Here is a 22,926-nt window from a genome sequence, read left to right as displayed (position 1 = left end):
ATATTTGTTATTATAAGATTTTGCAATGCAGCTGTTTACCTAATTGCTTTAAACTTTATTTACCACCTCCCCCTGCAATTGCCAAATTATACTGAAATACAAAAGAATTCCAGATTTTTTTCCCCCTGAAGATTACATTGTAGCTAGCTAAAAGCAATCCAGAAACACTGCACTATGGAGTTAAAACCCTTCATAATATAACAGTAAAAATTCTAATAGGTGAAAAAATCTTACTATTTCTGGTGCAGTTGAGTCAAGGAAGGATGTGCCATGTGTACAGGGCACAGCAGGAGTATTCCCTGGCTTACAGCCAGCTCATAATTCATAGAGTAGCATTATCAGCCAAAGTTACCTTTTTTTTTTTGATTAATCATCTGCCAGAGCTTGAGAGTTTGTGGCTAATTGTTCCACTCTTGACTGCAGAATGAATTAGAGAACAACATGCAGTCCTAAGCCAGGGAAGGAAAACATAAAGTAAACCCACAAGCACATAATGAATAGTTCACGTTAGTTAGGTACATTGCTCTCCTGTTCATAAAGATGTGCTGAAAATCCACTGCTCCAAGGAACAACAAGCACAAGCAATGGAGGTTAAAATCCTGTACTGTGTGCTCATAGGTGACTGGACTCATGTTGGACAGCCTGGTTTAGGGAATAATGGGCTTGAGCCAGAAAAAAAAGCACACAGGATCATGTTAGAAGGTTAACTCAGATTTAAGAAGTGACTGAGGCAGCAGGTGTCTGAGGAATGATGAATGGGCAGCAACACAAACCAGACACCTTTCATTATAGGTGTACAAAAAGTACTGTTTAAAAGAAGATTACAAATACTGTTTAAGAGGAGATTACAGAGCAGTTCTTGGGGCTGTATCTCTATGCTAGCAATGTAAATTAAAAGTCTCTTGGTACTGCTCACATAAGTGAAGGACTGGAAAACAACATTCTGGGTTGTACCCACCACTGTCGTTGGTGCTTTCCCAGCCAAATCACCACATCTCCAGTGTGACATTTTTAAAATTAAGTACTTTAAAAATAGTTTAAAAAAAAAGAAACAAACCCACAAAGTACCACATTTACACATGAGCAACAATAGGATCATTCTCCATGACTCCTCTTCATTCACATTAATAACAAGATGTTCTACAATAGAGCATGGAAAAACAACATGAAAGTCAGGTAAATATAATATATTGAAGTTAAAAAAACAAACACAACAAACCATTTATTCTCTGCTTGGACTTCCCCTTTGAGAATAAGGACCTGGAGGAAAAGGAATCACCACTGCCAACAAACAGAACTATTGCAGTAAGGACAGAAAAGGACCACAATATTTAGACTAAATCTTCAAAAGAAATGCCTACGTTATGATGAGTTAAACCAATGCCTAATACTATGAGATACTTTTGGAGTGAAGAAATAAAAGTTGACTGGCTGCAAGAGAATGACCTGGCACTAGCAGAACAAAAACAGTGAGTCAGAGGAAAACATGTCCATCTAGAAATTGAGGAGGTTGTACAGCCCCATTTCTTTGTGTCACTATAAAAAAAGAAGGCTAGGAACATTCTCTTTGGGCTTGCTGTGAACACACTAACACATGAAGGCACTAGAGATTGCTGAGCTGTTCAAAGTATGAAAGAGAAAACTGTAAGGAGCTAGCGATATACTTATGCAGAGCCTGGCAGCAAATGACAATCCATATACCCAAATATGAAAGAAGAGGTTCTCTTGTAGGAGTTAATCATTACAGTGGGGTTTTTTAACAAGTCACTCAGCCAAGCAATACATTGTCAGCACTATATTAAATCACACTACATTAGTATTTACTAGAGCTAAATTCAAGTGAAGGCAGTGAAAACTTTACTGCAGTACAATAAACTACCAAAGCACCCAATGGAATGAGACTATATGTGCACAGATCATAGAATCATAGAGTTGTCAGGGCTGGAAGGGACTTCAAGGATCATCTAGTTCCAGGGCCCCCGCTGTGGGCAAGGACACCTCACACTAGATCAGGTTGCTCAAAGCCACATCCAACCTGGTGTTAAAAACTTCCAGGGATGGGGCTTCCACCACCTCCCTGAGCAACCTATTCCAGTGTCTCACCAACTCTCATGGTGAAAAACTTCTTCCTAACATCCAATCTCAATCTACCCACTTCTAGTTTTGCTTCATTCTCCCTAGTCCTATCACTACCTGGCATCCTAAAAAGTCCCTCACCAGCTTTCCATCTTTCTTCATGGATCTCCATTGCTATGAGTAATGGAAGCAACATGGGCCATAACAAGCAATGTAGTTGTGAGGCCTGAACTTCATACAAAAATTAATACAGAAGAGTGTTAAAATCTGCATTTCATGATGTGCAGGGTACACAACATCCTCTCTACGCTCTATGCCAATACATGTTTTCTCTGTATATGATAATATTACCAATATGGAATCTGAGTACTTCCTTACATACAGGAGTTAATTAACTCCAGGTTCTTAGACTGGATATGCTATACAATAGAGGTATAAAGGGGAAAAATGGAAGAACAGTCTGACTTTTCTTTACAAACTGAAGAACAATGCAAAGAGTATTCATCAGTTACTCTGAACAGGGATTAATAACCTTCAGCAGTTATACAGTCTAATGAAGGAACATTTCATATTTATAGAAAACCATGCCCTTTCACAAACCTGTTCACTTTACAATGCATCTATGGGTGGCTTCTGGAGAAGCAGAAGAGTCCCCAGTGATGTGACTGGATCTGGCAGCAGTTATGGGAATCTCTTCAGAGAGAACATAAAAGTAAAGGAGAGCAAGGAGATGTGCCACAGGCAGTTTAGTAGAGCTGCTGCAAACACTACTTTGCAAGGAAAGTTCGGGTCCCATTCAGAAACTGCACTTTTTTTGGTGTGTGTCTCCAACATTAAAAAGTTCAGACTGGGAGTGTGCTTTTGAAGCAGCTCTTCCCATCACTTCACCACATTTTGGTTTGTGTCATAGAGTGGCCTCAGAGTGCATGAACAGGATTCCTTTCCAATGAAATGAAACTGAAAGATGCACTCCCAGACAGTATGTAATTCACTCCAGCTGCAACAGGCTTCATGAAACCAGACTAGATCTTTTCTAAAGCCAACAAATAGACCAGCTTTGAAACAGGCAGTGTCAATGTCAGATGTTCTGTGCCAAGTGCTCTACAATACAAATCTGCTCCCTTTCATCTGCACAACTTGGTAAAGTAGATATGCATTTAGCATTCCAGACTGGACTCTAAGCTTGGTCTATCCTGAGCTCAGCTGTGAATAAATTGTCAACAGATACCAAGAAGTTTCCCCAGTGTAGCAATGTTAATAAAACCAGCTATTGGTACATCTCCAATAAATATTCCTCTGGCTTGTGTATAATTTCTTCTGTTATGCTCTCAGTATGAGAAGTAACACAGAGAAAAATCTATTCTGTGGGAAAAAATCAGAAAATCATTCTGCTACTATGTGGCAAAAAAAAATCACAGTGTAAATAGAAAGTATATGCATTAGGAAGTATAAGCAATAGGAAGTTTATGACATCATGGCTCTTCACCACTTGAAGAGTTGTCATATGTCCTTTAAAATTAAATGACAGCTTCATACCAACACATCTGTATTCTGATGTGTGGCACAATATTTGTGACAGTTATACACATGGGTCAACACTCAAAAAAAAAAAAAACAACAACTGGCAATTGCAGCAGAATTCTAGGCAGTCACACATGCCCACTGTTCATCAGTGAGATAAAATGAAAAATGGCTGTTTTGTAAATTTCTGCAAACATTCACTACCTCTTTCAGCTAATCAGACACCCATTTTGGTCACCTAAATCTGAAAGTGATAAATTTACTGCCTGCTTTGTGTTTGTGGGTAATGATAAATAACCAGCATGTGCCCTGAAGGCTAGGATTTCACAAATCATTAAACTTGTCACCAGGTGGATGTCTGTCATTAGCTATGGTTTGAGCTGCTAGGAAATACTTATAAGGACAGAACTGAAAAAATCATGCATAAGTGATGCTCGTGAAAAAAACAAGTTCTGCAATTTGATCTGTGAAGGGAAGAATCATGGCCTTACAACGAAATCCTAGCAGCCACAGAGGGGCTGACTAAGAAAACTGAGATTTCTCACCGCTCCTGGTGGGACTCCACATAGGCATGAGCATGGACAAATGATCCTCAGAGGCTGGAAGATAAGCAGGTGCTAAGCAGACTGTGTATGGAACCTAGAGCATACGGACTACTTTGAGTCAAGTGCTACAACTTTTTCCAGCAATGAGAATTTGTCTTTGATTATGCTACATAGAAGAGATAACCACAGAACAGTCAAAAATACAGTGGAAGACACTTCCTGTGTAATGTGAAAGCTGGATTTAAATTCCATCCATTAGGATTCAAATCAAACCAAACCATTTAGTTAGTTCTATTGTGAAACTTAAAATTCATTGTAGAGAAATTAATTAAAGCTTTTCTATGATCACAAGAAGAGGAAACACAGTTGAAATGCACATGTAAAATATGCATACATTTTCTCTACAGAGAGAATAAATAATTTTGCTAATTATTTGCATAATGTGATACAGTAATACATGCAACTGCACTCATACCTGCAAATTAATTCTGAACATTTTTGCATGTGAAGAATAAGCCATTTTGATGTGGAGTCACATTCAATTAAACCATATGAGCAAGATCAGTTTATATGACAAAATACAGCACATCATGATAGAAGCAAAATTGGCTTTACTGTCTTTTAACCCATATATAGTAGAAGTGTCAAGATCAGTAGGGCAAAAGTGTTGTGGTTTTTTAAAGTATAAGAACTATGGGGGCGGGAAGGCTAAAAGAGATTTTCTTGTACAAGTATTTCCTATTTTAGTCAGCACAGATAGAATTCTCTTTACTATGAACTTCACATTGTCTTTCTTCCACGTGAATACATACTTTGTTTTCTTTTACAGCCTGATAACCACCACACCTGTCAGAAGAGCAATGAGAGACTCTGACATGAGTGCAGTTCCCCTAAACCCAGGATAAACTGATAACCTACAGCTTATTCAACATGCACTACCTTACTGACACAAAACTTTTTTGCTATAAGCTTGCCCAGCAGGCTCCGCTCTCTTTTCCAAGAGCCTGCCTACTTTGAAAGTAATTTTGTGTCTGGATACTATGTGACCCATGAAACTGTGGTTACAATTCCCAAATTATTAGGGGATGCCCAAGCTCTTGTTTATAGTCCTTGACATTCATAAACTCCAGTAGCAAAGGGTACGCCCAGTTGTGTTAGAGCCACTTCTCTTAGCTTCCTTGCTTTTTAGAGCCACTTCTGCAGCACGTGAACTGAATGATCAAGTTAAATGTGCAAAGACACTTAAAGCTCCACGAGCAACTCTGGTTATTTATAGTCAGCTTATAGTAAGCACAAATAACACTGACTTTGGCAGTGATGCCACTTCTTCATCAGCTTAAATATTTGAGGATACTCATAATTAGGAGTTTCTATTATTTTAATACAAGCCTCAAACAAGCTTGCCTAAATTATGACCACCTGCTAAATGACAAGAGCCTAATATCTCCTCCTCCATGTGTGAGACTTCAGACCTTTGCAAGTCTGAACACTGACAATCTGACAGTTTTAAGCTTAAACACTGACACGGTGAATGTGCCAATTTCAAGATGACTGCCATGAAAACATAAACTGTTTGACATTTAATAAGCTTGTGTTTTCATAGAAATACAATGTGTTATAGATGGTCTGTTTCCATGAAAACACATGGTTAGAAATGAAATGGAAATACTTTTCTCAACACTAAAAACAACAAAAAACCTCCACCAGTCAGCCCTCATCTGCAAAACTAAAATTTGTTAAGTTTATAATTCATTTTTATATTTAAAAGGACCTATGAAGGTCAAATACAACAGCTAATATAAATATTTTTACTTCTTTTTAAAACTGGAATAAAGATGGTTTTGGAAATTTATTTAAAAGCACCAATGGACACGAGTGCTGCATTTGATAGCGCAAAGTAGAGAGAGCTAAGACACATGGAAGGGATGGTTTGGGAGAAGGGCATTATGCCATAGGGTAAATAGTCTGATAAGGTCCTGGTTTCTTTCTTTACTGAACTTAATACCTGCAGGGTAGAGTGAAAACTGACTAAATGCAGTATGCTGTACCACTCCGAGTGTAAAGGAGAAGCTGCACCACTTTGCAGTGAACATGATCTTCTGGCTTTAAAGCCAAAGGTGCTTTTCCTACTGATTTCAAAAGCTATACAACTTTCCACCTGACTTTGATCATCTCTCTTCCCTGATGGTAAAAGTCCCATGAGGAAAATCAAAAGTGCAACAATTAAAGAAGGCAAGGTTTCACAAAGGAAGTGAAGCCTTTAAGAAGAAGGATGTTGTTATGAGTATGACATGCTCAGAGTAAAGACAGCATTACATTTAAATGCGTAGGTGTCGTTACATGCAGATCCCACAGCAAGTATCCTAGAAGCGCTATTTTTGAAAGAGGCTAAGCACTTCAGCTCTTATTTTGTAATCTGGGCATGTTTAGCATGATGTATATAGGTAGTGGTGTGATGAGTTACCCATTTCACAGATAGGAAAGAGAAGTTTAACAGATTGAATGGATGAACCATTGCTTGTTCCCCTTGCCATTCCTTCATACACAATTAGACCACCCATGCCAGCCAAAGCTTCTGTTTTCCTTCTTACCTATTAGGTCTATTGAACAGGCACAGCATTTCTAGGTAAATAGCAACTATATCCTTCCCTCTTTCTTTTTGCCTTTCCTTTGCTTTTCCTTTGGCCTCCTCAAAGCTATAAGAAAAACAATTAAAATAGAAATAACCTCAAAACTATTTTGAAACACCTGCAGATGTTTAAATAGAGGCTGGATGAGGCACTTAGTGCCATGGTGTAGTTAATTAGAAGGGTTAGGTGATAGGTTGGACTCAATAATCTTAGAGGTTTTTTCCAACTTGGTTAATTCTGTGATTCTGTGTAGCATCCATATAAGATCCAACAAAGAGGCACATTTAGCTGTGTTCAGTGATCACAAACTGGAAAACAAGACAAGCTAAGAGCAAAAAAGTCTAACTTCAGCTACAAATGCATAGTCAATTAATTTTTTTCCCTGGATTTATTATCCAGCAATGAACTAACCTAATAAAAGAAATGGTTATTTTGATTATGTCACTCAGAACTAGCTAACTGAATGAAATTATATTTGCACTTCGGTAATTCATATATTTAGAAGTAATTTTTTAATGACAAGTGTATCGCAGAAAGATTTTGTGTGAGGATTGCCAAGAGGACAGGAAAGGAAAGAAGGAGAATGGAATGATACAGGTAGCACAAACTTTTGTAGATATTAAACTCTAATCAATGGCCAAAAAGACATGTCTATGTTAAACTAATGCTTATTCAATTTCCAACTGCTAATCAGGCCATTTGTTTGTCAAAATGACCACTGTCAAGTTTTATCTGGAGAGAAGCATCATGGAGGCTTACTATGTCAGTGCTATTAGGTCAGTTTGCATATGTAAGACAAATCTGACACAATAGAACACATAAGCTTTACTGGACAATATGCACCTATCCACAAGACAACAGGAATAGGTATGTGGACAGTTTTTTGTAGCTTATCCTGAACATACAGGAAAAAGTCCATCACATTCATCTTTGTGATTTCAAGACCAGGAACTCAATAGCATAAGTCAAGAAAATAAGTAGCTACATGCAAGCCTTGTCAATTTTGCACATCACAGATTACAATACTACTTAACTGAGTTGGACAAGTAGCCTAACTACAGTTTTAACCCTGAAAGGAGGAAGGCAGTCTATCTGCAAAACAAGTGACAGGTTGCTATATGGAGTGAGAATCATGCAATCTCCCATTTGATGTCAGTGAAAAGCAGCAACTGAACATGCTGCAGGGTAATTTTCTTGGCAAACTAGGACTGTCAGGAATTAGTTTCACTAAGAATATTAATAAATTCAACAACTATTTATTCCTGAGTCAAAAGTTCTCAATGTTTCTTTCCCAAGATTCCCTGTTAGAAATGGCTGGGGTTCTTTTGGTGACACTGTTTGCTTGCCAAAGATGAAATATTCCAGAGGATATACATTACTTCATCAAAGACAGGATTTCATACTAAAACTTATTCTCAAAACAGCTGACAGTGAGATAGTGAAGTCATGTTAACAGGATGTGGGAATTAAAGGTTGAAGTATCTGTGAATTGTCTTGTTTCTAGACCAGCTCTTAAAATCACATCACCATATCCTATATGAAGGACTACTCCACCCTGCTTTAAATTAACAATGAGTTTTCTCACCTTCCTCCTGAAAACTGCAGAGAAAAATGGGAGACTATTTCAGTGAAATAGTTCCTGAAATATCAAAAGCTCTGTTTATCATGAAAATTATTTTCAGGCCAGCTTTTACCACTGTTATATCCTTAAATATCAAAATTGTCTTCTTGGATGACTTCTCCCACTTTTATTTCAAGGGCTAGAACTCTGGAGTAAGCCAACAATATAGAGAAGGAAAAGACAGAAAACGAGTCACAATGAAAGAAATGTTAAGAGCTTAAACAGGAAATTTGCCTTATCTGTAAAAGCTGTCTTTGCAGCCAGCAAGTATCACACCTATATATCAGTTAGGTAACAGTAACAAAGATAATGAAACAGTTCTTCAGACAACATTGGTGGAAAGGATGGTTATCAACTGATAACTGTCTCTGAAACGAAATCGCTAAATGACTTTGGTCATATACTGGCTTTCGGAAACCAGAGGTTTCCCTACCTCTGTTGCACAGAGATTAAATAAAGCTTACTTTGAATTTCCAGAAAACTGCAAGACCACCACTGCATGAACTAGCTTGTGAAGTCAGTAGTAAACAAAAAAGAAGGAAAAAAAAAAAAAGGGACGGGGTGGGGGGGGAAGGGGTAGGAGAAAAGAGAGAGAGGAAATTGCTCTGAGGGTGTGCCCAGTCACGTTGCTACAACTTGCAACTGATAGTTTATGTTAACCTTAAACAAGAAGCTATCATACACACAGAGGAAGAAGCTAAGCTAGATAACAAGAAGCTTCATTTTTACAGCAAACTCATCATCCTCTTTGTCAAGGCTTCTTGTTTATTTTACTGCTTATATTTCTTACAATAACTCATTGAAGGCTTGGTTCTACTTCCATTCAAGAAGTTTACAGCTAATGGCAGTAAATTTCAGCCAGTAACATTCCTGAAGTCCCAGATGCAATCCTGTAAAACTGTAACTTCTGTTTAGGTGAGATGCATTCCTTTGATAAAGGAACAGTGAATCCAAAACCAGACAATATAATAATTTAAGGCAAGGTGACTGCATTCAGGTTAAAGAACAAATCTAGGTTTGCAGTTACAGCATCTTAAACTAGGATGAGATAAAGTAGCAAAAGCTATTTACATTTTGATACTTACTGACTTTGTGTGAGTAAAACATATATAGAAAAAAGTTAATTCAGTGTTATGATGATTATTTCAATGTGTGCTAATAAGCACCTCTGTGTATGTCAAAGCATGCATGTTTTAACTATGCTTTTACAGTGCACATAGAGTTGACTGAAATCACTGCATTGCAGAACAATTGTGTTGCTTTGTGTTAAAATCCAACAGCATATTCAACTCCCCCCTAAACTAAAATAACACCAGGTATTATCTTTCTGCGTCTTTCAGTTCAGTGAAGAATTTTTTCATAAGCAATTTGTTTGTGAGCATAGTTTAGTTAAGCAGATGACCATCTTGCCAACCCCTCATGCACATTCCACAGATGGAATTTACGGATGCAGAAACTCAAACTGAAGTATTTTTGAATCCATAGAAAACCCAAGAATCACCTGTACTTCTACTTAACTGTAACTCACATTTGGCAGCATTTCTGAAAAGCTATGTGCACTGTTCTCCCTGCCTGCTTCCCCTATCCCCACTAATTAACCAACGCACACAAAGACATGGCATTTTGCCAGGAAACCTCAGAACTATTCAACTGTTGCAAAGAAAGAAAACGAAAGCTGATTTTTGAGAAGTTTGTATCCCAAATTCCATTTGAATTCTATTTAATTTTGGGCTAACCTGTTTCTGTTCTCACTTTCCAACTGCAGATTTTAGTTCTTCAAGATCAACTCACACTGCCCTTTGAGGCTTTTCATCCTTTTTAGGCAAGAAAATAAGCTACAGTTCACCATGTTAGGGGACTTGGAGGAAGAAAAACCTCTGACTAGTAGTTTTTCAAATAAGAGCTTTATAAATATTGCCAATTGGTCATAAGATTAAGAAAAAGCTATTCAGTATGAGTCAGAGCGACTACCTTGTCTGCCATAAGGAGCTACCTTATATGCTGTCTGAATGAAACTCATGTTTCCAGCTGGCATCAACATTTAAATAATTCCAGGCTGATGCTCTCAGAAAAAGGCTGAAAAAAACTTCCAATACTTTTACAGTCCTAATAAGGTCAGCCATCAACACACATTAAAAAGCCCTTTTCAGGTTCAATAGTTTTTTTCAGAATGGTGACTGCACAAGCCTAGCAATGTACTGTCAAATAAATGAGTCTACTAGGAATGATGGGATCATCCCTGGATTCAAAATTCAGATAATAAAATGTGCTTTTTTTGGTTCAGGTGCCAGCCTTGGAGAAGGCCATATGACTGAGCTTGCTTTATAATCATCAGAATTCAGCTTTATGAAACATAAATGCAGTATTATGCTATAAGAAACCATGTCATGAAGTGAAATGAACGTGAGGAGAAAGCTCCTAAGGACAGATTCTTCTCAACATGTGAAAAAAGCTAGCAGTGATACATCCACAGGAATAAACATACTTTGGGAAAATACTTTGACATTTGATCTTTGAACAAATGGACAACCAAGCATAAAGATTGTGATTTAACCCAAACACTTTGCTGTACTTGGTAGCAATCCATTCACAAAGGCTTATCTTTTTACGAAGACTGAGTTGACTTTAAAACACTGTTTGAACCAAGCTGACAGATTCTTGCACAAGTCTTGTTTAGTGAGGACAATTATCTCTTAGGAAACTATTGCAAAGAATGTAGTAGAAAGGCTTCCACTGTATTGGTATTTCTTTGGTACGTATAGAGTTGGCATGTATAGAGTTGCCTTGGCTCAGACAGTTCAAAGCCAAAATATGCACACCTCATATTAAAGAAGAAAATTATGAGCAGTAACTTTTCCTTTTCGTTTCAACATTGTTTGCATTGAAAAATATCCAGAACACAAAAGTAGTTTTGGAGAAGTCTCAGACAGTTTCCTAGTATCCAAACCACTCAAAAGCTGCAAAAAAATTAATGACTTTGTCAAGAGTAACTTCCACTCTCTCGACATGTGGCAAATATAAGATATTCTGCTGCTTACATTCAGACTGTAACACAGTTCTCCTTTATAACCAATGACCACACAAAATTCTTATCAAACTGGAAACATTACTTCATTTAGCAGCTGTGAGTGTTCTAAAGACAAAGGTCTTAAAAAACAATAACAACAAAAGATAACATTGTAAGGGCTGCCAAAAGCATGTTTGAGCCAACAGGAATCCTTAATGATGTAAGATGTAGGTGTAAGACAACAGTGGAGATGTTTCCAATGCATTTACTGCCTAGGTCCACAAACAGTTACATTATTTTTGAGTAATTTTCACAATATCCATCAACCACACTGACAGAACTTAAGTATCTCATGACAGAAACCTCCCCCAACACTTCACCATTTCTTAAAACACAGGCCTCCAAATAATTTCTTAAACAAGAGACTGTCTTAAACAGAGAACTCTTCAAAAGAATGTCTCTGCACATCTTGTATGCTTCCCCTGGAGTGACTAGAAAGAGAGTGTGAGCAGAATGGGAATTTTTTCATTTGTAATCTCTATTAACATGTATTAAGAGGTATGACAAGGGTTAGGACTTGCCCCCCAAATAAAGACCAGCAAAATTTAAGACAGCTTTCTTTCTTCTGTCTTATCTAATTGAGTTTACTAGGTAACTATAGTTTAGAAATATCTGAACCATAATCCTAACATACACACAGGCTCCTCCATATACATTTTAATATTGGACGATTAACATTTTGCAGATTCTTATTGGTGTTCATTTGCCAAAATTAATTCTCACCTGTTTGCAGTATTTTACTGTGCTGTAGTCTGTTCACTACTTTGCTATGAAGGCATAGAAAAAAATGACTTGAGGTATTTACTAGAAAACTCACAGTAAAGTAACTCCATAATTAATGGTTACAGCCCAAAAATCCCTTGTAGATAGAAGCTGCTCCATATACTCAGAACAGAACCAGAGAAGAGACCTGACATAAGCTTCAAGTGCAGCTAATAGACAGTTCCCCATGGGACGTTCAGGGCAGTGCATTTAATTGCCTGTTCTATCAGACTTAGAGAAAAAATGAAATGTTCCTTCCAACTGTGCCAAAGGGTTGGGGCCCAGGTAGAAGCCAAGCTTTTAGGTTGCTAATAGAAGATTAGAAGCATCAGATTTGTCTCACCTCTGACCAGTTACTCTGTGAGGGCATAAAACGTGCATTAATAAAATGTTCTCCTGATGCTTTACCCACAGCTGATTCCACATGGGCAAAGGGCCAGTCTCTCTTCACAGCTATCAGAACTTTCACAGAGAAAAGGTTTCACTGCTACAGAACTACAATGAAGAACCAGAGCATTCACAGTTTTCTGTGAATACCCATGTCATGAAAGTCACACATTCACAGGTGGCATTGTCACTCTGCACTCCTCCTCCCAAGACACTCAGAAACATTGTCTGATTTAAAAAATATTCTCTCCTCTCATTATTTGACAATGCCTTCGTCTTTGCCTCCATATGCAGTAACTACACCACAGGAAGGTAGTATTGACTCTCTCTCAGGAAACAAACAAGTCACTGACATGGTGTTTTGTGTGGCAGGGAATAAAACTGACTGAGGATGTTGGCATCCAAACCAAACTTTTTAAAGGGATATCTTCAAAATGGAATTAAAGATACAATATCTAGCTGCTTATGAAGAGATTTCCTCATAAAAAGGGGGGGAAACATCAAGTGTAGCAGTAGTTCAGCAAAAGTTTTATACAAGAGAAAAGCCCTAGATAGTTGTCTTCGGATTTCTTCACCAGGGCAAACAGTGCTTCAAGGACAAGTAGGAAAGTAGCTGCTATTTGAGGCAACTTCATTATAAAATCATTTTTAATAAGCAATCTGAACAAAGAGAGGGAGTGCTCTTGCAGAGAAGCCCCCAAGGGATCTTAAGGCTGCCCAGTAAAGTTATTAGGAGGTTACACACAGGGGACCAAACAGCTATTTTATTGGCCTCAGGGGACAGGGTTTAGTTTTCACCTGCTCTCTTTAGGCCCTGGTGCTAATAGCAGATCCTGTTAACCATCAGTCTTCTGCAGGCTCCTATTTTGTGAGGGAAGAGTATCGTTTATTTATTTTAGGCAGCATACTAAACACAGGAGGTGAAGTAGACAGTACAGTGCATAGTAGACATACATGTAAATCTGATCAGAAGAATACCAGGTATTTTCCCTTTAGTGCAGTTAAGCAAAAGAATTAACAAACCTCAAGAAATCTTTAGCAGTGGCTAAACGCAGAAAGTAAAATCAGACAAAGAGAAATTCAGGTCTTGAGTTCAATTAAGCTGCAAACATTAGTAGTTATCTAGAACTTTGGTGAGCAGTTCTAGGATATTTGGACACCTGAGAAGTTTAAGAGCTGTCTCCTGCCCCAGATCAGGCACTTAGCTTCTGAGAAACCATGTCCTTTTCTCAGTGAAGATATGAAAGACATAATTTTGGAATGGATCTCTGCTCAGGACAATATTAAGAGCATGCCCACGCTTAAAGACCAAGATGCTCCCTTTTTTGGCTAATTATGCTGCAGTAGCAATGAAGATAGAGCACTCCAAGCTCCAGTCAAAGGCTGAGGTGCTTGTCAGGGTAATGGGTATCTACTGAAACACCTGAACTTTGTCCCTGCAACTTCTGAGCTCATATTACACGTAGCATGCAGCATCAATGAAGTCGATCTCCCTATGGTATAATTGCACTTTTCAGCTGCAGTGTGAACTTGAAACATGAACTGACCGGTTGGCCCAAAGGTAAGTCTCACTGCAGTATACAGAGTCAAGATACTTCTCTAGACCAACACCTACTACAAAATGAGTGTAGAACAGTTCCAGAGCTTGAAATGGTACTAAGGGAAGGTATTGGGATATGTGATTGGTAGGTGATCTCACATATCAGAAGGGATGTGCTTATTTTCACTCTTTGCCAACAGAGCTGCCAGCTCTTCATGCAAATGCCTTTATTAAGTGATAAAAATTAAAAGTACATAGTCCCCACTTTATTTTCCAGCAGGAGTTCATGTCATTAAAATCAGCTTTGGAAACATTACTTTTCTGCCAGAAAATACACTGAAATTATACTTTAATTTAACTAAGGAATATTTAATCAAATATTAAGAAATTCATACAGAGATGCCTACTGGCATAACTGTTTAAGAAAAATTGTTATTATAAAACATGAAAAGCAGAATTCCTATGTCTGAAACAAAGGACAAATATCTTACAGTTACAAAGGAGACAATCCATAGAGGGCTATGCTATAGGTATTTTCTGTTAAATTTGGACATATTTTGAATTATGAAAATAGAAAATATACAGGGCTGAATGTGATACTCAGGTACACCTATCCTCATTACAAGCAAACATAAACACAGATCCGAGGATGAATGAAATGGGTAGAAAGCATCGTGGCTGTCTCACTGTTGTACCTACCACAACAAAATCTACAAAGCACAATCACCAGGCACTATTTCTGTCAGTATCATGTTACCAGTCAGTGGTACAGAACAAAGTGTCAAACCCGGTGTTAGTTCAGGGAGCAGGTAACTACTAGTGACACAGTGAAATGTGACAACCCACACTAATCCTGTCCAGGCACTGAGAAGGTATAACTGCCCTGGCCTAATTCTACCTTGAGAAGCAATGCAAAATATTTCATACATATGTTTGAGATTAAGTGGAACCTCCTCTCCCAGCAGCTTAACTGATACAACTCCTCTAAACAGAGAATGAGGCAAACATTTGGAGCATCAATTTGAAGCAGCCCTTACTATAAGAGGTTCAGGAATAAACAATGACAAAGCAGCACAGCTGAACAGTTCCATTACCAGAAAGGGAAGTCCTTACGATAAAGGAATGAGAACACAGACTGGGCTGGTCTAAATTTCCCTGAAAAAATGGGCTGGTCACAGTATAGGAGCTGAGGTACTTGGCTATCCCATTGCTAGAAGTGCTCAAAGAAGCATGTTCTTTCTCTCCAAATGGTGGTAATTTAGTCTAACTGCATGAAATTGGTAGTTGTCAAACAGTTTAGGACTCACAAAATTTCATCATCCACATTGTGTGCTGACAGTGATCTACAGTACACTGTCACTGCAATGTTAAACCCAATGAGAAGCCTCTAGTTTGAAGTAGCACCAATCTTGACTAGTTAAGAGTCGCCCCACAGGTCCCTGCCTCTGCACTGACAAGTATGTGTCACCGAGACCAAGGGCTCCTGATTCTTTCCTGCTGCAAAACAACATATCAATAGACTGCAGGAGCTCTTGCATGGTGTTCTGGAGACATGGACAGAGAATTGTGTGAAAGGAAGGCTTTCAAAATCTGTAAGTTTTTTTCCTATCTTAAAAATTCCAAGTGAGCAAATAGCTGGACCTCTATGCAGATATGAACTCCAGCTATGTAATCAAACTCCTTTGAAGCTTCTGAGCATGGTTCATTGCAATTCAAATAACAAGAGAAAGACAGTTCCATCCCATTGCAGATTCATTACTGTATGAGCCTTCTGGGTGAATCCACAGGAAACCACCCCTTACTTTGATAGGCAGTCAAGTCAAATTCATTTAAGAAAGTCAGTGCTTGGGATATAAAAATGACTTGGAGAACAATAAAGGAATTTATTTGTGTGATAGTTCTGAGTCACAAGTGGTCTAGTAGAGCCAAACTCACTGCATGAAGTATGGCAAGATTTTGATTTAAGATGCCAGAAGTGATATACAACAGACTTCAGGACTGAGCATAAACCCACGTCAATGGATACTAAATGGTAGGTCCTCTGCAGCCCTTTGTTCCCTGAGTTTCAGATCTTTATTGAAAAAGGCTGAAGGTGTGCACCAGATACCATTCACTGAGTACTTTTCTATTCAGAGCATGAAGCAGGAGAGGAAGAGGATTGTATTACAAACATTATTGCAAAGTAAATGATCAGTAAAGAACCTAAGTGTCAATCGTACTTTTTTTTTGAGTCAAAAAAGACCTAGAACACCAGAAGTCCGACTTTGTATGGAAGATGAGATAGGACTTGACCTCTATCATTTGACTTAGCTGAACTAAATGTCATATGAGCCCAAGAGAAAATAGTTCTACAAACAGATAGACTACAGGAAAAACTACATTTTGGGGTGGACAAAATTTATTCCCTTAGTGCTGCATGGAAGAGTATTAAAACTCTTGTTTAAAAATGATGAAGAGATCGTGTAGACAAACAGCTAATGAACCAGAATATTTGGATAAAATTTGTTGTGTCTAGAAGAGTGAATATCTTTCATGTTTTATTTAGCTAGTCATATAACAAAAGATATGTATTTCTTTGGCATTATATTGCACGTGTGTGAATACTGAACTACTGTTTGATTCACAGCACAACAGTTCCATTTCAGTTGACAGAACACTTCTGTCACAGACTAATGCCAAGGAGGATGTGAAATATACCTCAAATCTTAAAACAATGCCAGGAAGAACTAAATAGTAGAGATGGAGTATGACCAATTTGAAAACCTGCACAATTAAAATTACTATCAGGATGAAGTCTAAAAAGGATGAATCTGATGTTTCAAATGTTTCAACCTTATGGGCATTATACTCAACTAATTAAGTCAAAACATCATTAGAAACATGTGCTTGTTGACAGTCAGTTGACACCCTCATGTGCTACACGCTGTGATCTTGGAAGATGAAGACATCATTCCAAGCCAGCAGTGTAGACAATGTATATATGTTTGTGAGAATGCTGTTTTGAGATGTCTTTGCAGAACTCCTACTCTATGTAACTTAGTTTGGATGTGTTCTATGTACCGATACAGAATGAAAAGCAAGCTCTAGAGGACTTGATACACAAAACTTCTATCCTTCTCATCATTTGTACTTGTTAGCAACTCAGCCTTGAGTTGTAATTTTTGCATTTACACATTTCTTTTAAATTATTTTTTCCAAGTCATTCTGAAACTGTGAATTCTGATGTCTACTTTTGCTATTCAGTAACAAAAATATCTTAGGCAATAAGGAAAAAAGTAACTTACTGTGCGTGATGCCACAATGCCAAAGATGCAAAATTTACATTAATGCCTGCTCTATGAGAATGTGTCATAACAGAAATTAATTCTAAAATACCTTCAACCAAAACTGAACGAAACCTCATACATATTTGCTAGCAAATGCAGCCTGCATTTTCATCATGCCAATTACAGTATATGGCTCCTTCTATTTTAATCCTTTCTTAATGGGCAAGCTTATGTTCCCATTATTCAGGGAACTTTTTTGTTCAGGCTTCAGCAACTGCATGACAACTGATTAACAAATGGAGGAACTACTCTTTGACAGTTCCCTTAGAACAGCACAAACAGAGTTCTCAACACAGAAGATGCCAAAACTCTAATTTCTGTCTCAACTAGATTAAAGGCCACATATGGCGAAGAATAGCTAATCATCTAACACCACTGATGAATATATCTTTTTTCTATTGTAGGCCTGAAATGTAGCACCCACTGAGACATAGCACTTTATTAGCCTGGCAAGGTTTAAGAGCATATTTTCCATGCTCTTTTGGTCTGTGGTTACTCTCTTTTCTTCTCTACAAATGTATCAAATACTTGAATTGCAGATGTGACTCTTCTTTCAGGTGAGCACATGGCACTGCTGTATACAAAATATATATGATGACTTCAGCTGATTTCCAGGTGGAGTGTTACAAACCACCACGTGCAGTCATTAGCCTCTACACAAGAGAGGCTCGAGACTGAACTAGCATAAATACTGAATTACTTACCACCTCTAGAGAGGGTGGTCGCTCCAGGCCAGGGTTGAGCTCATGGGCAAGGCTGTGCAAGGAAGCTGTCTGTACAATGCCTGGCCTGCGGATATACAGAGGACTTCAGTCTCCTGTACTGTCAATCTCAGTCAGCATGAGCTCAAATATTCACCAGAAATGTAAGGGTCAAATTCTGCCCTCAGATGCCTATCTGTAGCTCACATATATGCATTCAGCCAAAGGAATCTGACCCTAAGAATGCATTAAACAGCAAGTCCACCTAAGCAGAGGAGTACCATCAGCCTCTAAAACTGTGACATTTAACACCTGTGTCCAAACTCATACAAATCAGCTTCACATCTGACATTGTTAAATCAAGCAGCAGTATTTTGTAACTCTATACAGTAAAGATTCATAATCTCAAGTCAGATATTATATTAATTATTTTAAAACCAGGGATGAAATTAAGAATGAAATTAATGTAAGACACTATGATACCACTTTAACCCTAGAAAGTACAGCAAACACATTTAAAATACTTAACCCTGTGAAAGTGCATCTATCTTCATCAATTTTGTGCAGACCATCACTGCTTTCTTAGAAGGCTTTCATGAGACTAATAAGCTCAGCTTTAGCCTACCCCTGTTCCAGATCCCAGGCAAGTACAATTCCTGCATTACCAGATTTCCAAACCTCCACAGTATCCGAAGATCTCAACACATCTCCTTTAGCTACAAACCATAGCGCTTTCTTGGAATAGTGCTTTTAACTCACTGCAGAGTAGATGAGAGTTGATCCCAAATGATGTCTTTGAAGACGATTCGGAATAAATGTATACATAAGTAAATGCAGGCATCCACATCCATTTCCAAGGTTGTCATTTATGAGGATTGTTTGTTTATATGGTTGAGAGCAAAACAATAACCTCCATATTTTCATCAAGAGCTCCTTAAGCACAAGCACAGAATGATTTACCTTACAGATTAATGCATAGGAAGGGACAGAAGACTTTCAATTAAATAATTTGAATCATATTGCATATATAAGAGACACCTCCCCCCGCAACATTCTTATTACTCTTGTTTACTGGTACCTGTAAGGTATACATCCTAGAACAAGAAATTCTGCCTTTCTTCACAACTTTCTTTTGTTGCACTCTGATTTAATACATATACAAATGCACGCACACAGGCACTGTGTATTCATTCATATGACATTTCAGGCACGATCTAGAAATGCTCCAAAGCACCAGAATTTTTAAATAGAGCCTTCTCAGGCTGGAGAGACACCTAACAGTCTGAGAACCACAGCACAGCCTAACATACGTTCCATTTATAAGGGAAGGCCAAATCAAAAGATACTACTTACATGTATGAGTCTTCTTTGTTACAGAAATACCTGTGGAAAAGAAAAGACACCAATGTTAGCAAAGTGACCAATGACTAAATTCTTTGGACATATATTTCATCATTGAACTATTTTATTTCAGACTGTAAGAGAGGAATGAAAATTGTAATGCTTTGTATATTAAAGGTTGGAAGATCCCCCTTCTTTGCATGTATACTTTAATTGCATAAGGCTCTCCTTACACCTCATCAATAAATGTTTCAACATGTATTGCTTAAATTTTGTGGCTGGAATGTACCAACACACTGCTGTTTTAAAATTTAAGCTGCTGGAAACTGAAGAAACCAACAACACTATGGAAGCCCCTTTTTATGGTTAATTTTTTTCCAACACTCACATTAACTAGTGAACATCAAACTACCCAGACAGAACAGATTTGAGTAGTACAACAATTCATTTGCTATGCTATTAAGTTCAAGTAGTTCTTTGACTGCGAGCTGTAGCTTATGCTCATTAAAACCAAATGAACAGCTCTCTCAATATGAGTATTACTTGCCATAATTTCAAGCCAGATGCAAATATCTCCAAGCTGTTAAATATATACTTTCTGAAGTAATAAAGATGTTTTTATGCTAGACAGGCATGTGGCAGCAATCACCAATAATGGTCCAGTGCCAGTGAAATTTAAAAGGCATTTTAAAGCAAGCAATAGAGTGAACAGAATGAGGCAAAATTCATAATACCAAATAAAGATAAAATTAACTCTGTTAAATGTCATTGGAATTCATGCTTGAATACAAACAATGTTGTCTCCGCTTTAGTAGATAACTGGTGCTGTACTCAGACCCCTCTGTATTTAAGCTTCACTCTCCTTGGGGGGAATTTCATGAGAAGAGAAAGAGCTTACTGGAAGCAGCACAAGTATTTGAAACATTTCATTTCTGATTAAGGTCTGTAATGAAATTTTGGAATTGGAATTGTTCAGCTTACTATTCATTAAAGAATTCATGTTGTGGAACATCTCAGGGAGGCAGTACATTATAGTAATTCAGAAAAATATATAGATACCTTACTTGCAAATTTAGAGCTAACTTCCAAAGCCAACAGTTTTCAAACTAGCAATTGTTTTGGTAGTTCCATAAATCCACAAATCCATAATCAGTCCCAAATACACAGCTATCAGGTTTGACATAAACATCATCAGGATGTTTTTTTAATTCCACTTGGCTTTTTGGTTTTGAATCACCAAGTTTTTCAAGTGTGAGCATTGGAACCCTTCCCATTCCTCATGCTAGGCATTAGGGCTCTAATCTCAAACTGTAGAGTAAGGGTGAGCAATAAGGAAAACAAGCATAACAAAAAAGAAAATCTTTAAGTTATATACGTAGCTACTGCAGGGGGCTAATTAATTCTCTACATTTGTATTTCATAAGAGACAGCTTTATCAGATTTTCATTCCCGCTCAGTCATCACTGGTTGGCACAGAGAAGATGGACAGGACAGGGCAGCTGTATGTGTCAAGGAGGTAAGCATTATTACAGTGACTGTAGCTGAGGACAAGAAGGGAGATCTGAAGAATCCATGTCAAAATGCACGAAGAGTATCTCATGCAGTCTTCAGCACAACTACAAAAAAACCCTCCCTTCAGGTTTTTCTACTCTTTGAATTTGAACTTACAGCTGTCATTAGAACATTTGTTCTTTTGCCAGGGAAGAGCACTTTGGTGAAGGTTTGACTTCTCGAGTGACCATTCAACATGGTCAGCTCCTGACAGAGTCTTCATCATCACGAACTGTCCTAACATTCCCTTAGCCACCCTTGCTTATCTGGCTGTCTCATACAATTTTAAGGATACTTTACAGATTGGGAAATACAGAGGAAAAAGGTCTTAGATCTGAACACCATTTGCAAAACTTCCTCTCCCAACACTAGTGCTAATAAATGGATACATCAGTGCTCTTTCAGCATTATGGGAGCCATATGTGTACTCTTCCCAGAAAATAATGCTTTCTGTAAAATCACTTTGAACAGAAAGTGCTTATGCTGTCACTTCTGATTACTCACAGCCTCTTCACAATGGGATTTGCCACAGCACAAAACAGACTTAGCTATATTCGCTGACGGAGGGCCTACTTTCCCCTGATACATGAAACATCGACGGAAATATTAGTGCTTGTATTTTTCTACCTTTTTTTTTCTTATCTAGATGAGATGAGTGGTGGGGTTTTCCAATCAGATGTTTCCATAATAATTACCGATTACCATCTGGTAAGGCCTTTTAGCTGGTTTATGCAGATATTTTTAGATAACCTTTTAAAACAAGAGCTTAGAGGTAAGCTTTTTTGTATTTTCTTCATAATTACATTGGTAGTTGCAGTGAAACCAAAGTATTTTGCTTTGACCTGTGGTTTTACAGTCACTAACTGCAATCTGGTGGAACAAGGAGAAATGTTGCCAGATTTAGATTTAAATTAATCAGGAATCTTTACTTACTACAAAATTAGTTATGAATTGTTAAGAAGCCTTCCTTTTCACACCAGCAGCTGTGACTAGAAAAGCTCAGTAAAAAATGTACCAGCATAGCCAAACAGTTACTTAGGCTAGACATAAACCAGTGCTTTAAATATAGGAAGTATGCAGCACATTCCCACATCATTGTGATCCGTTTTGCTTTTAAAGCAGGAAACCAGTGATTCTGCTATTCAGAACACTGTCTGAAAATTATTTAAGGTAAAAACAGGGAGTTATGAGATTTGTCTTTCTTTGGGCCAGTGCTAACTCCCTTATGCGTATACATTTGAATGCCTTTCCTATGAGCTGTATCCTAGAAGTCTTATGCAGAAAACTGATTAGTTCTCCTGAAATCAACAGTCTCGAGACACTAAGTCAACAAGTCCAACATATACCACTAATTTTCTTCACAAGATGAGGTTTGATTAATTCGGATTGCTCTCATCTGGAAACATTTCTGGGACTGGATTGTCAGCTTATGCAGAATTGAGTAGACACTTTTTAATAAAGCCTAAACCTAACACATCACTGAAAGATAAAGATTTCTTAATTTTTAGTAAGTGGAGCACAAAGACGCTACTGATTCCTTTCAAAACCTGACTTAATGTAAAATCCTATTTTTCAATGGTCTTGATTTATAAATGGAGTAATTTTACTGGAGTAAAATGTGATCATTTGTCACTACTCACATTATCCTAAGTAGCCAGTCTTCCATTCTTATTTGACAAAAAAACCCAAAAAACTGAAGAGAAGAAGAAACAACCCTAACTTCAGTGTTGCTAATACAGAAATACTTCCTGGCTTTACCACTAGACTTCAAAGTAAAGCAAAGGAAATGTCATGAAAATACCACAATATATCACTGCTATGGCTATCAGTGAGTGAAAGTTTCAGTATTACAGTTATC

The 22,926-nt window shown here is 37.8% G+C and overlaps 1 protein-coding gene across 3 annotated transcripts in view; it reads right to left on the bottom strand.

Moving 5' to 3' along the window:
• The window catches only part of RORA (RAR related orphan receptor A), a 424,209-nt gene that overhangs the window by 91,168 nt on the left and 310,115 nt on the right, over window positions 1–22,926 (bottom strand). For all 3 annotated transcript variants that reach the window (XM_064157435.1, XM_064157434.1, XM_064157437.1), the window contains one exon: window positions 19,530–19,559. In XM_064157435.1, the coding sequence (XP_064013505.1) occupies window positions 19,530–19,559 (30 nt within the window). The remainder of the gene's footprint in view (window positions 1–19,529; window positions 19,560–22,926) is intronic.

This window comes from Pogoniulus pusillus, chromosome 17 (assembly GCF_015220805.1).
Source record: "Pogoniulus pusillus isolate bPogPus1 chromosome 17, bPogPus1.pri, whole genome shotgun sequence".
NCBI lineage: Eukaryota > Metazoa > Chordata > Aves > Piciformes > Lybiidae > Pogoniulus > Pogoniulus pusillus.
This window is presented reverse-complemented; position numbering and strand designations above follow the sequence as displayed.